This window comes from Carettochelys insculpta, chromosome 13 (genome assembly GCF_033958435.1).
Source record: "Carettochelys insculpta isolate YL-2023 chromosome 13, ASM3395843v1, whole genome shotgun sequence".
NCBI classification, from domain to species: domain Eukaryota; kingdom Metazoa; phylum Chordata; order Testudines; family Carettochelyidae; genus Carettochelys; species Carettochelys insculpta.
The window spans coordinates 11,356,136-11,371,012 of record NC_134149.1 but is presented as its reverse complement, the minus strand read 5'-3'; the positions used below and the strand labels follow the sequence as shown (position 1 = coordinate 11,371,012).

General features: G+C 38.1%; 1 protein-coding gene across 5 annotated transcripts in view; it reads right to left on the bottom strand.

The window, feature by feature from the left end:
- MTM1 (myotubularin 1) overlaps positions 1–14,877 on the bottom strand; it is a 71,758-nt gene that overhangs the window by 47,253 nt on the left and 9,628 nt on the right. For 3 of the 5 annotated variants that reach the window (XM_075007626.1, XM_075007630.1, XM_075007627.1), the window contains 5 exons: positions 10,573–10,737; positions 9,069–9,141; positions 5,822–5,916; positions 3,621–3,731; positions 2,338–2,439 (listed from right to left, as the gene is read on the bottom strand). In XM_075007626.1, the coding sequence (XP_074863727.1) occupies positions 2,338–2,439; positions 3,621–3,731; positions 5,822–5,916; positions 9,069–9,141; positions 10,573–10,635 (444 nt within the window). In that variant the 5' untranslated portion in view covers positions 10,636–10,737. The remainder of the gene's footprint in view (positions 1–2,337; positions 2,440–3,620; positions 3,732–5,821; positions 5,917–9,068; positions 9,142–10,572; positions 10,738–14,877) is intronic. The other 2 variants (XM_075007629.1, XM_075007628.1) reach the window with 1 other exon arrangement.

The window sequence follows — 14,877 nt, the reverse complement described above, 5'->3', positions numbered from 1 at the left end:
AAATAAGAAGTGCCAATGTTTGCTACAATTATTCTGATTGTATTGTATTTGAAGGTTGCCTGGATACACTAATAAAATAAACCCATGCTATTCTGGCCCATTTATGGGATATGCAGAAAAGAGGTCCCTTGGAATCTCTTACAACATCAAGCTGTACCAGTTGGGACACCATCAAGCAGACATAGTACCAAGGCACCTAAAAGGTGGAAATATAATTTTACATGAAGACTAGATATAAATATATGGCAGACTGGTGTGTCACTTTTAAACAACTACCAGATGGAAATATTGTCAACATTTGTTTTTGAAAATGGAAAATCATCTCAGTTATAGCATAATTTACTACATTAATTCTCACTTCTTACCCACTGAGTACTTAAGCACTGTGGTGAAAGTCTCTGGGGGAGAATTAACAACACCATGCAGTTAGCGTCAACTCTGATTTATGTCCATCTACATGGTTTATGGCACACCCACACCACAGGAATAACCGTGTTTAAAGATGGTTATGGACAAACCTTGTTGTATGTTTAACAATGGTTATTTATATAGTGTAGACATGGCCTAAACAGAATAGTAACTAAGCAACAAGCCAGCAGGCCCTAAACTGTGTGCTTGTGTGGCCACTCAAGAGAGATTCCAAAGCTCCCCAGATTATTAGCAGAGTATCCACACCTAAGTTTTTTGTTTCTACTGGTGGTGCACATTTGCATCTGAAAAAATTATTCCACACATGGTTGGAAAAAAATCCACACATGAACAGAAAAGATCAGAGGTAACATTGACACAGGCCATGGTAATAAGGCTTCACAAGTAGCCAATTAGAATTAGCCAATTAGTTTGTCTCAGAAAATTTATTTTCTTGTGAAATAAGGTAATCATTTACTTGTAACTTGAAAGATTCAAGGGCCAGTGAAGTTTTAAGTTTGATTAGAGAGCCAAAGATTGTTAATCAGTGAGAAGACAGAACAGGTGAGCTGAATTTAAGCTAAAGCCTATAATTATACCAATTGGTGCATCATGCTTATTATATAGTAGTTAGCTTTTGCATTACGAAAGAAACTTTAAGCTTAAACCTGCAGTGCTAATTATTGTAAACATTTTTTCCAAGCAGAAGTTATACTCCTTAGTTTAGTTTTTGTTTTTAAATAATACAAATTTTTCACTCATTCAAATATTTTATTCCAAACTGCCTGTCAGAAGACCACATTATGGAGCCCTGACCCACAAATTTCAGTTTTAGTCTATGAATTCACTATTTAGTCTATTCAGTTTTCGTTAATACCAAATAACCCAGGCAATACATTCCCTCTCCTATAGGCACAAGTACCAAAAACTGATTAGTTAGCTTCACTGTCACTGAACTTCTTCAATAAGATATTTATCTGAAATAAATCTGTGCAAATTGAGAACAGTATTAACTCCTGATTACTATTCTTCATTAATAATTAGCAATAAATACGGGGTGTCTTATCACCATTAAGTCTTGTCCTAAGTGTCAACTGCTTTGGAAATTGCCCAACAATGCAATGTTGGGGTGGGGGGGAGGGAAGGAATATCAAACAGCTTGAGTGGTATTTAATTAATGTAACCAGGAAAGATTTAATTTATCGTGTTTTCTGATGGGCTATGGTAATGTGGCACTTCGGAATATGATAACAAGGCACTGCCATGAATAATGGCAGCTGCACACGCTTCAAAACTGCCGGTTACAAAATGCATGCCACCCATGTAGCTGGGGACCTTTCGAAATTGCCCCTTGATTTTGAAAGCCCCTTCTTCCCAATTAGTTTTGGGAACAAAGGGCTTTCGAAACCGGGGGCAGGGGGTCATTTTGAAAGGCCCCGGCTACAAGTGCAGCATGCATTTTGAAACCAGCAGTTTCGAAGTGCATGCAGCTGTCATTATGCTAATGAGGTGCTACATATTCATTACAGTGCCTCATTAGCATATTCCAAAGTGCCACATTACCACAGCCCCGGAAAGGAGGGACTAGTGTGGCCATAGCCTACGCATGACAGGGGATGTGAAAAATAGAAGTAAATGCATTTATCACTATTAACAACAACAGATATACCTAGGTGTTTTTTTAAAGGCAAAGACAAGATCTCAATATAAATGAATTTCAAGGAACATAGTTCTTCTCTACAAATTAAGCAAGGGGTGGCAGTTATTCTTTCAAGTAGTTATGCAGCAACATGGACTAGAAGACCTGTAAAAGTCCCATCCAGTTCTATAATTCAATGATGCTTGTCACCAGGTACAAGTAATTAATTGATGAGGAAATAATTATCCATTTAAAAAAAAAGAGAGTGAACAAGTACAACATTAACTTACCAAATTATGTGACTGGGGAAAAGCGTGTTTTGTAAGGACTTCAAATATATCTCTTCTGCTGTGACCTTCCTGTTTCAGTGCAAACCGTAGATTTCTCATATCCTAAAATGAGGAGCATTACCTTTTTAAAAGAAACCAAAGTAACATAGTATCTTTATTTTCTTTATAATTACTGTGTTTATATGATGAATATGATTTGGAATGTACTCATCAAAAAGGAATATGAATGTTTATTTTAAGCCCTCTCCTCCTTTATGGTGTAAAAAGGTGTCTAGTTTCACTCAACATTTTTGCACAAAGAATTTTACATCTTCATATGCAACATACAGTTGGACTAAAAAGTTTTACACTTTACTCTGCAATATTGACACTCTGTCTTCTTTATCTTTAAAGAGTCAGAAACAATAGGATTTGACTCACTAGCAAATCTCAAGGGCTATTGAATGTTTGTGGATTGTGAGTTATTCTATTTTTACAACATGAGTATTTTATTAACATTATCTAGACTACACTGTCCAGAGACATTTCCTCTCGACCAACATTACAATTAAGAAATGTACATGTTACTGTCAAGAACAGGATCTGTAGCTTACATATTCCATTCAAGAGTTACATAAAGGACTTCTGAATTATCAAAAAAAAGGAACTCTTCTCATGGCTATATCTTCTGTGGCAATATACACAGCTATAAACCTTGTGAAACCTAAGTAAACGAATATATTGTTTGAGAAATATGCATGTGCTTTTGGGTTAAGGTCCTTTCTCTGGAAATGAAACCCAATATACATGTCACCCTTCTTACAAAACAATGGGTGGATCTTTTTAAAAGTGTATAATATAAAAATGACCTTTAAGGTCAATAAAATAAGGAACATAAAAGACACACACAGCAAGTATTCTGTAAATGAGTTTGTTTCTTGCCTTAACTTGACAATGCAGATCCGCTAAATAGTCTTTTTCCCAATGAACATTAAAAAATAGGTGCATGAATTACAGCTTTGTTTCAAAAAAGTGATTAAAATTGCACTGATGGGTAAAACTGAATATTACAGTGCATGATCATTGGTTTATTGGTACAAAACACTATCCTTCTTCCCCGTATTGATGACAACAGTAGTTTCACATTATACATTATTTCCCTGGACATTTCTGGCAACTTCTTTCCTTAGATTCAGTTGTATGTATTCAAGATAGCTGGGTGAATAAAATACTTTAATTTCTGCAAAAGATCTATATAGTGACATCCTTTGAATTTTCTCTCAATAAATTGTTGCTCTTCTTACTTTACAGGTTATATCTAGTCCATAGGAATTCTCTCCTCTACTTGAAGCTCCTCCCATTTTCTCAATCCTCAAAATTACACCCAAAGGAACATCCAGTATCACAACTGGATCCTGGAAAGGAAGAATAAGATACATCATGTACTATAGTCATAAAACAAGCACAGCAAGTCTCATGTATTCTGCAACAGAGTTTGTTTTTTGCTTTAAACTTTATAATGCAGATCCAAAACTGAATTGGTGATAAATTATTTTGCCCCAAAGTACATTAAAAAATGAAGTCACTGCATATCTGATTTTTTCAAGAACTATCTATCTATGTCCAGTTTTACTCAGCATATTGATGAAGCAGGAAAAGACAAAAAGCACTGAGGACACCTTGTAGACACACTGCATTACCTCTGACTAACTGTAGGTTTAAGAGAAATCAGTGAACTGAGGCTGCTTCTACACTCGCCCCCTCCCATCAGAGGTGGCATGGTAATAAGGCAATTTGAAGCAGGCTAATGAGGCGCTAACATCCATATTCAGCACCTCGTTAGCATAATGGCAGCCATGCAAATTTCAAAGTGCAGACTTCTAATTGCAGATTGAGTGTAGATGTGGGCACATTCAAAATAAGCACCCCACTTCAACAGTCCCTTACTCCAATCTAGTTTTGTGAGAGTAAGGGAATGTCAAAGTGGGTCACTTATTTTGAAGCTGTCCACGTCTACACTGTCAATCTACAATTCCAAGTCTGCACTTTGAAATTCGCACAGCTGCCATTTTGCTAACAAGGCATTGACTATGCACATTAGTACCTTATTAACCTGCTTCAAATTGCCTCATTACCAGTCCACCTACCATGGGAGGGAGTGAATACAGAAGCAGCCACAAGCTGGGTCTACATGTGTCTTCTCCTTTCAGAGGTGCCATGTTAATGAGGCAATTTGGAAGATGCTAATGAGGCGCTGACATGAATATGCAATACCTCATTAGCATAACGGCAGCAGCACACGATTCAAAAGAGCCACTTTTGGAACACACGACGTCCATGAAGATGGGGCCTTTCGAAAGGCCCCCAGGGACTTCGAAAGGCCCTTCTTCTTAAAACCAAATAGGAAGAAGGGGCTTTTGAAGTCAGGGGCTCCTTTTGAAAAGCCCCCGTCTACACGGGTGGTGCACGTTCCAAAAGCGGCACTTTTGAATCGTGCACAGCCACCATTATGCTAATGAAGTATTTCATATTTGTGTCAGTGCTTCATTGGCATCTTCCAAATTGCCTCATTAACATGTCCCCTCAAAAGGAGGGGGCACATGTAGGCCCAGCTACAGAGTGTTGCTAGCTATCCCGACGTGCGAAAGTTCTGGTAAAACTATCAGCAGGGTTCTGTCTTATAAATAGGCTCATGATCAGGTAATTCATTAGATGAGGAAACAAACTAGATGCATTCTCAAAAGTGTTAACAATAGTCATACAATTAAGACAAACAGATCTGTAAAATAAGTTGAGCCGATTTGTAACTTTCTCTTAACATTTGAAATGCTGACTTCACAGACATCTTAGAAAAGTAACCAACATTTTCCTCCATCAAAGGCAACACCGCAATCTTGCCTCCACTCATTCATGATAGTACAAACTAAGGCAATTAAGCCTGAAAAATTATATACTAATTTTAAAATTAAAGATTTTTGGAGTAAATTTAGCACTATATTGATTATAAAAACCTTACATTTATGCTATCTTAATGGATCATCTTCCTTTTGCTAACAATGCAAATCTCTTCTTTGAGGCAGCTTAAACTACTTTACTTCACTTCTGCTGTAGGAATAGATTATTCCTGTATTTGCAATGCAAAACCATTGTGACAGCACTGAACTTTAGCACTGAAAAAAACTGCCCTTTTTGTGTACCTAAATATTGACTTCTTTTTACATCCAAATAATAAAAGCTGTTCGAAATCACAGTGATCTCAGTTCAAGGGTCCTAAAAACTTGAGTCTGACCACAACAAACCAGACCACAAGTTAGTTTTATTGTGTTTTGCATCCATAACTTCTTGAACAGCCATTGCTACTCCCCCACCAGTGTTGTTGCAGAGGCACAGATTTACATAGATTTCAAGGCCGAAAGGAACCAAAACAGTGGTATAGCCACATCTTATTACTGGCCTTCAATTATGCCCAGCTGCATTTTGAAAAATGTTTACACACACTACTCACAATTTCCACACTTCTTAAGTACAGTCTGTAGTTTGTAATATACAGTCTTCCTTTAACAGCACCATTAAACGGACATATATAGATAACTTCCTTGTCTGTAAGCGAAAAACAGAATTTACTTTTAAAATAGTATGAGAAAGCATAATTTAGAAGTACAACACTAACAAGCAGAAATAAAAAGATGACTGCACTCATAATATGAATTTAATTAAGAGAAGAATTTTTACAAGGGAAAAACGTCTATGTGTTTGTCTATGAGCTGTGTCACACTGTAGTCTAGTCACTTAGGAAATATGTTGAAAGCCGCAGATTCTACACCTGTCCTGAGTCTGATTTCTGACTACATCTCTATTTCCCTCTTCCTCACTGCTCTGTGGAACAATTACATAAACATGAAGAAGCAACAGGATTTAAAATTTCTCTTTTGTAGTTGTTGGCATGTTCCTTTAAGATTCCACAGTGGAAAAATTTTATGTTACAATTGCTTCATCTTTTGATGCTCTGCAATATGTTCTCTTGCCATCAGTGTATACAGTTCTATTGCTAAGATATGGAGCAGGCTCATCATTAACTGTTTATTCTGGAGAGAAGCACCCCATTTCACTTTAACCAGAACCAAAGAACAGTTTATAAGACAGTGAAGTTCTGGAGGCACCCTAAATACATTAATGGCACTACTACCAATCACTGCAAGCATCTACAGTGCAAGGAAGTACTACTTCATATACAAGTGACTGCTCTTAAGATCTAGGACCGGTTCTGTTCAATATCTTCATTAAAGATTTATATACTGACATAGAAAGTACACTTATTAAATTTGCAGATGATACCAAGCTGGGAAGGGTTGCAACTTCTTTGGAGGATAGGGTCATAATTCAAATGGATCTGGATAAACTGGAGAAATGGGCTGAGGTAAACAGGATGAAGTTTAATAAGGACAAGTGCAAAATGCTCCACTTAGGAAGGAACAATCAGTGTCACACATACAGAATGGGAAAGGACTGCCTAGGAATGAGTACAGCAGAAAGGGATCTAGGGGTTATAGTGGACCACAAGCTAAATATGAGTCAACAGTGTGATGCTGTTGCGAAAAAGGCAAACATGATTCTAGGATGCATTAACAGGTGTGTTGTGAACAAAACACGAGAAGTCATTCTCCCGCTCTACTCTGCGCTGGTTAGGCCTCCCCTGGAGTATTGTGTCCAGTTCTGGGCACTGCAGTTCAGGAAGGATGTGGAGAAATTGGAGAGGGTCCAGAGGAGAGCAACGAGAATGATCAAAGGTCTAGAGAACATGACCTATGAGGAAAGGCTGAAAGAATTGGGCTTGTTTAGTTTGGAAAAGAGAAGATTGAGGGGGGACATGATAGCAGTTTTCAGGTATCTAAAAGGGTGTCATAAGGCAGAGGGAGGGAACTTGTTCTTCCTTGCCTCTGAGGATAGAACAAGAGGCAATGGACTTAAATTGCAGCAGGGGAGGTTCAGGTTGGACATTAGGAAAAAGTTTCTAATTGTCAGGGTGATCAAACACTGGAATGAATTGCCAAGGGAGGTGGTAGAATCTCCATCACTGGAGATATTTAAGAAGAGGGTAGATAGATGGCTTTCAGGGATGGTCTAGAAAGTGCTTGGTCCTGCCATGAGGGCAGGGGGCTGGACTCGATGGCCTCTTGAGGTCCCTTCCAGTCCTACTCTTCTATGATTCTACCATAAGCTTTGTGAAGAAATTTTACAGAAGTTATCCTTACTACTCAGAGAGTTCACTGTGCAATGCCATCCATTTTATTACCCATTTATTTCCCTGAACCATTTTGCCCACACATCCCCACCTCAAGAATTCCCACTCTCTCCAAAGGCTCTTCAACACAGGGATAGTCTGGGATCCATTCTTGCTCCCCCTCACATACTTTGACCCTTCTCCCTCCTTCACTTGCTCTATCAAAAACCTGGAAAATTCCCACTATAAATATCTAACCCCAGCTAAGGTTTCTTCAGAGTGATCACTCTCTACACAAACCATTAGAAACAAAGTATGTCTACACAGCACACAAAAACCCCGTGCCTGGACTGTGCCAGTCAGCTCAGGCTCGGGTGATTCAAGGTGCAGGGCTATTTAACTACCATGTAGACTTCCAGGTCTGGGTTGAAGCTGGGTCTTTAAGGATCCAGAGAAGTGAAAGGGTCTCTGGGCCCAAAAGACTACACATAGGAATTAAACAGCCCTGCAATCTGAGCCCCACTGTCCAAGCCTCCCAAGCCCAAATCGGTCAGCAGGAGCCAGCCAGTTGCTGTGAAGACAAACTCTCAGTAATGTCAAGCTAAAGGACTTCTTTTAATTGGACCCTAACACCCACACAGCACATTTCCACTAACAGTGGTAGACTCCACAGCTATACAAGGGAAAGCCTTCTCTCTGAAACGCAAAAAACACTGAAGACATTTTCCTTATACCATAAGTCAAAAATCATCACTATATCATATGGCCCTAATACAACACGCCAACACTTGGCTGGTGCGCACAAGTCAACCCTGACCAGGGCCAACTGGGGGTGGGGGGAGGGACCAGGAGGGCCATTTGGCTTTGGATTCAAGCTCAAAGGGGACCTCAAAATTTAGACACTGGATACTATCACCACCCAGATATGGGACAAAAGAATTTCAGTGCTGAACAGCAACCGTGACATTGTACGAAAACTAGATTTCCCCTCAATAATTAGTGCATTTGCACAGAAAGAGGCAAGAAAAACATTTCCTAAATAGAAAATATTCAGTTTATGTCTCTCTCTTTTTGGATGCTTTATTTGTTTTCATGTTATTTTTTATTTTTATTATAGCTAGGAGCCTCAAAAGCTGACCTCCGAGACCTCTGAGAGGACCTATCCCTGACGCATGCTAATGTTGCTGAGGTTGAAGTTAAAATTGCACATTATTGTGTGAGGGAGATTGATGTGTTGTGTGCAGCATACTTCTTTTTCTGTTGGAGGCATAAGGGAGTTGTAGGGAATCCTTGCACTGCAAACATGCTAGATGGGCCGAAAGTTACACCTAAGAGGTGCTTTTAAGGGTTTGCATGTCACACTTTAACAACTGTCAATATTTTTAAAATTTCTTTTTTTCCTTTATGGGAGCTCAGTAAAAGTTAGCCCAGTACCAAGTCACAATTGAGCAGAGATAAAAACCACATATATATCTGGCCTATTAATCCTTCAATACGTGCCATGTTAAACTGTTCAACTATACATTTTTACCCGTAATTCTTGTTTCTCCAGATAGACGAGGTATTTCCTCATTTTGTTCCCACTTAGTTCCATCTTTTGGGGTCTGAAAACAAAAGGTGGTATAAAGACAAACTTATATTTGGTGCAACTTCTTTAAATCATAGTTGTAAACTGTTTAAAAAATTAAAAATCCAGTACATGAAGTGATAGGAATTTCAGTACTTGAGGTAAGTCATCAAAATCAACAAACAGGAACCCTTAAAATAGTATTCCATTCTGTGGTTGCTGAAGAAATACTAAAATACCAATCTTCATATTTAATTGTAATAAAACATTAATACCTCAATGTCTCAAAAGGTTTTGCAGCTACCAATTTTGTGGAGTAAGAGTTAAGAGTTGCTTAGTTCAAAAATTTAACATGAATACTGCCCAATTGTCAAATAGTTACATAAGCAAAATGGTCACTCTCATCCTGAAACAGACGTTGCCAGATGAGAGTGTACAGGATTTGAGTTACAAAGCGTACTAGATACACTTTGAACATATGGAGCTTACATCTGTTAATAAAGATGTTAAGAAAAGAATGAGTGACAAGGCTGTAGTTCAACAGAAGTATTTCTTCAGAAAGCAGTCAAATATTTTTAAACAGCAAGTAAACAAACTACTTATGCTATTTAAGTGCAGAGATACACAGTGCACCAAGCAATACAGAAGCACATCAGAACAAATAACACTAAAGTAAAGCATATAAAATACACCCCCTTCGCTAATACTTGTGACTACAGAGTGGAGTTTTTAAATTTAGATTGGGCTGGCTAGACAGAGACTTTACAGACTTTTTCTAGGGACAAAAAGACCTGAAGAGCAACAAATTACAACATTCAGCCATACAGGTTGTACTTCCTAAAACTGGCACTTTCTGGTCTGGCAACATCCCCCACCCCGCAGGACCAGGGATGTTCCCAGACCAAAAACCTGTGGCTAGAGGGCAACCAGCTGGCAGCCCCACAGGGAGTAGCCCCAAGCAGAAAACTGGGGCTAGAGCGCTGGCTTCCTTCAATGGCCAAGAGCAGGAGACCAGAGCTGGAGCACCGGGTTCCCCCAGCAGCCCTGTGGGGCCAGAGTGCTGCGTCCGGGGATGAGCCACAGCCAGTGGGGAGTGGTCAGGGACTGGAGGGCATCAACCTCCCATGGTCTGGCAAAATCCTCATTCAGGACTACTAAGGTCCAGAGGATGCCAGACCAGGGAGGTGCAACCTGTACTAGGAAAGTGCATAGCAATTTGCAAATTCAAACAAGCTGGCTTTCCAAAAGGAAAACCTGGAATTAGAAATGCCTGTTTTCACAGGCTGGTAGCTCAATCATACATTCCATTGTTGTTTCAGGTTGCATTTGAATGCTGGGAAATAGAAATAAATTTATACAGTTAATAATGAAAGTTACTAAATAAATATTCAGTTTTGCACTTTAGAATTTAAAAGCTAATGACCCCTGGGATACATAGACACAAAAGTACAGAAGATGCTGCACTCACCCTTTTAATTGAGGTGCTCTCCAAGGAGTTTGAATTATATTTAGGTGTTGATGATGAGGCCATACTGTGAAGCTGCTGAGAAAACAAATATTGGAGGCTTCAGCTACACAGCATACATTACACAGAAGTGAGATGTAAGAACAGGAGAGAATAAGAACTGAACATCTGCAAAAGACAAGAAATTATTACAAATTTCAAATACATAGATTTATTCTAAAATGCCTTGTAATTTATTGTTTTACTTATTCAATTAACCACAACATTTTAAAGCCTCCAAATATAATAAAAAACCCCTACTATATTATTTTAATTCCTTTCTCCCACACAAACCAAAACCAGTAACTGGAGACCATGTATTACAGGGGTCAGCAACTCCCACCATGGGTGCCAAGAGTGGCATGTGAGCCGATTTTCACCAGCACGTGAGGCAGGAACTCAGCCTACCCCTCCTCCCCTATGAAGCCAGGACCTTGCTCAAAGCTGTGCTGCCTGTGGATTAGTGAAAGACCAGCTAATGCTACCAACAGCCACCTAAATAAATTAGGATGGAGAGCTTTACTGTTTATTAATGAAGCTGATGTAAACAGGACTATTAGTGACTTTAAAAAGTATTACTAGCCCTCAGACTGTATGTAGTGGTCAAAATGTCAAATTTCGGCACTCTGCCTCAGAAAGATTACTGGCCCCTATTATATATTTTAGGTATTTAAAATTGATTAACTAAATAAAATTGGCATACTTAGCTATTGCGTTCTACCACACCATAGAATTATATACCCTCAGAATCTGTTACCTGAAGAGTTGTATTATGAACCTTCATTTAGGAATATGCAGAACAAAATTAAATTAACTGGCATTTATCACACAGACCTTAAAATTTAAGCTTACAAGTTTATTCAGAAGTGTTTCAGAAAGATTGAGAAACTAGATGAACAAAAAACACAAGGAATTCTCCAGTATTTTATAGTCAGAAAACACAGTCCCAACTTCCTAAAACTGAAATCTGTGAGGGGGGAATTTCCCATCTTTTTTTCTTGATCTGAGCAGCTCTGGAGCATCTAAACAACTGCTATTTTTTTCCTTTTTTAATTCAAAAGTTAAAAGCAGGTTTTGATTGAAGACAAAAGTGTGCTATTTTGGGATTTAGTCCATAAAATAAACTTCAGTTTATTTTTTCTGATTTTGCAAAAGGGAAGCCTCAGATGGGCAAGGGTGCATGTGTATTTTCCAGTAACACGTATTTCTTCTATCAATTACACCCTTTACTAAGATTAAATAACTCTAAGCAGTCTTTTGAAAAGTTCTATTACCTAGAAGCCACGAGATTAAGGCCGCAAGAAGAGCAATCGACAAAGCTGTGTCAATAGATGAACACTGTGGCTTTTTTTCCTGCAGACTTTTGAAAGGATCCCTTTTGTCAGTTGGTTTAATTTACCTTTGCCTCAGCAAGGTGTTCCCCCTAATGGCAACGGAGTGTGAAACAGGCAGAAGTGATAGCAGCAGTTTAAAACTGTGCAACTCCTGCTGCTTTGAAATTGCTGCCACTGTACAGGAGAAGAGCTCCAGTACTGGAGGAGCAGGACAGTAAAATAGAGCTACCCACCTATGAATTTCACAGGATTATCTGTATATATTGAGTGAATTAGAACATAGAAAAATACAGGAATCCTAATATTCACCTTATTTACAAGTCTATTCACAAATGCAGGTTGACCCTCTTGTCAGGCACCCTTGGGACTTGGCTGGTGGTGGATGAAAGAATTTGCCAGACCACAAGAGGTTAACTTTTTTGGCACATTACCAAGACTTCCCCAGTTTACCAGGCTCTTAGAAAACATTTAGGGTAAATTACAGCTAAACAACAGCACAGAACACTGAGAGCCAGGACTGGTGGCTGGAAACAAACTTTATGGGACCACAGGAAATTTGGCTACACCCATAAGTGCTTGCCTAACTAAAATCACGCCGGATTATGGAGTTTGCTGGACGAGAGCATTCCAGATTACACAGGCTCAATCTGTAGTAGAAACCACTAATGATCCAAATGAAAACATGAGGGAAAAGAAGATTCTGATTCAGCCTGTTAAACAGCTTGTTTAATGCTGTCATATTGAGGCATGACTGTCTTCCTAGCCTAAATCTCTCTCACTTTCATCTTTCTCCAAAGTTACTTAGGCTGTGATCCAGAAGTGATTTTAGACTTTTATTCAATTTAAACAATATTTCAGCCAATTGATCTTAAGAATCTCCATATCTTTGGACTCATGCAACTGAGGAAACTATTTCGTTTTAAAACTTCCAATCCAGAGCATCCCAAATGATGAGGGAATTCTAATGCCTTTGCCATGTTTTATAGGAAGACTAAGTGTACTGTTCTAAAACTTTATTTACCAACTTTTAGGAAACCTATTTTTTGACATTTCATAAGCCTCATTTTTCTAGATATTTCAGTGATGATCTCAGTAATGATAGGAACAAAATAATTTGCTGACTTTCATCTATTCCAAAAAATAAAGAAGTGAAACATGTACATATATAGTCACAGAACAGTAGTCAAATGTCTAATTCAGTTTCATTTCCAATCCCCGGAAATGGCAAAAATCTGATATTAACAGCTTTAAAAAGACATTCAGATTTTACCATCAAACTAAGTGTAGTTCTTCATTTCCCTTACTTTACATGTAAATAATAGTCCAGTACATTAACTGTTGTTTTAGACTTTATAAAGCAAGGTAGTGAACAAAATTCTAAATTAAGATCTACTTGAACAGATCAAGTTCTCATTTATGGTACCTGCCAATTCTAGAAATACTCTGATTCTGTTTTGTCTTCATGCTAGAATAATCTACCATTTTTCAGAAAAGGTTTTTAAATCTCACATTAAACATTTCCCTTTAAAACATGATTTCTTTTCTTCTGCAGAACAGATTAGAAGAGTTGTTTCTGGCAAACTGCCCAAGTTTTATTGCTGCAGAGTCCAAAAGCATACTCCATCATGGTCCTAAAATAGTTTCAACTTTCTAATTATTATGCAGCAACAGCAGTTGCTCAGTAGTAAGAAATTTCCAGCAAACCAGTTTTGATACAGCCCATCTCATAAATTAACTGGACAACACAATCCAAGAAAAAATGTGTCTCAAAGTTGGTAAATTAAGTACTGCACAGGTGCAGAATTTTTCTGCAAAATAATAATAAAATAAATGAATCATATAAAGAAGTGCTGAATTAAGACATCCTAAATGCAAGTGTGTTAAATAGTCTGACCGTTGAGGAAAGGAGATGCAGGCCAGTTCACAGTGAAATTTTTAAACCTCTGATTATTTCAATAGGAGTTAAGTGTCTTGGGATTTGCAAGAGTAGCTAGCACTTGGCTCCATGTTTAGAAACCAGATACCTGCATCCTTAGGACCTAAATAACTTAAAAACACACCAACCCCACACTCAAAGCTCACAGATTGGGAGTGACTATTAATGTTCCTTGGTGTTTCTTTCCTCTTGCAAATTGCAGGAGCTCCACATCATAGGGTAAATACCTCAGTTTCCATTCAATCCTCTTATCTTCCCTAAGAAAACTGGGAGATCTGCAAGAGCGAGGAGACAGCAGGAGACAGCCACTCTTTTTCCGAGTATACCCATCACACAGTTACAAAGTTTGGCAGCTCCTCTTGAGAACTTTCAAAGCTGACCTTAAAAGGTTTGGAAACCGTCACCTAGTCTCTTATTAGGACCTAATGCACAGCAAGTCAAATTTGAATTACCTGAGTTCTGGCAAAAGTGATTTGGCTCACTTAGGAGCCTGGAAACAATTAGGGATCATTTGAAAATGATGAGCCTTCTAAGGCCTTGTCTGTATACAAGAATTACACTGTTTAACTAAAATCTGTACTTAAATCAATATTTTTATAGTGCAAGCCCTTACATGGACAAATTTAAAGTCACTTTATAACCAACATATCAATTTAACTTAGTTCAATTTACACTCAGAGAAGCATACTTACTCCAAATGTTCTGTAATTAGTGTAGGTTATCAATAATATAGCATTTGTTCCTTTACAGATACTTACTCCTAAACCACCATAATTGATTAAATCAGAGAGACAATTGCTTTTAAAAGGTCATACCACCTTAAAAGCAGTTATATTACCATGAAATGCTTCCTACATATTGCTTCTTTGCTACTAAATTTCCTCATTCATTTATAATACCTTGTTACTAGATTTGGTTTCAGAATAAGCAAATAAAATAAATGAATTAAATCTTATTTAGTAAAACATATACAGGTTGAGCCTCTCTAATCTAGTACCC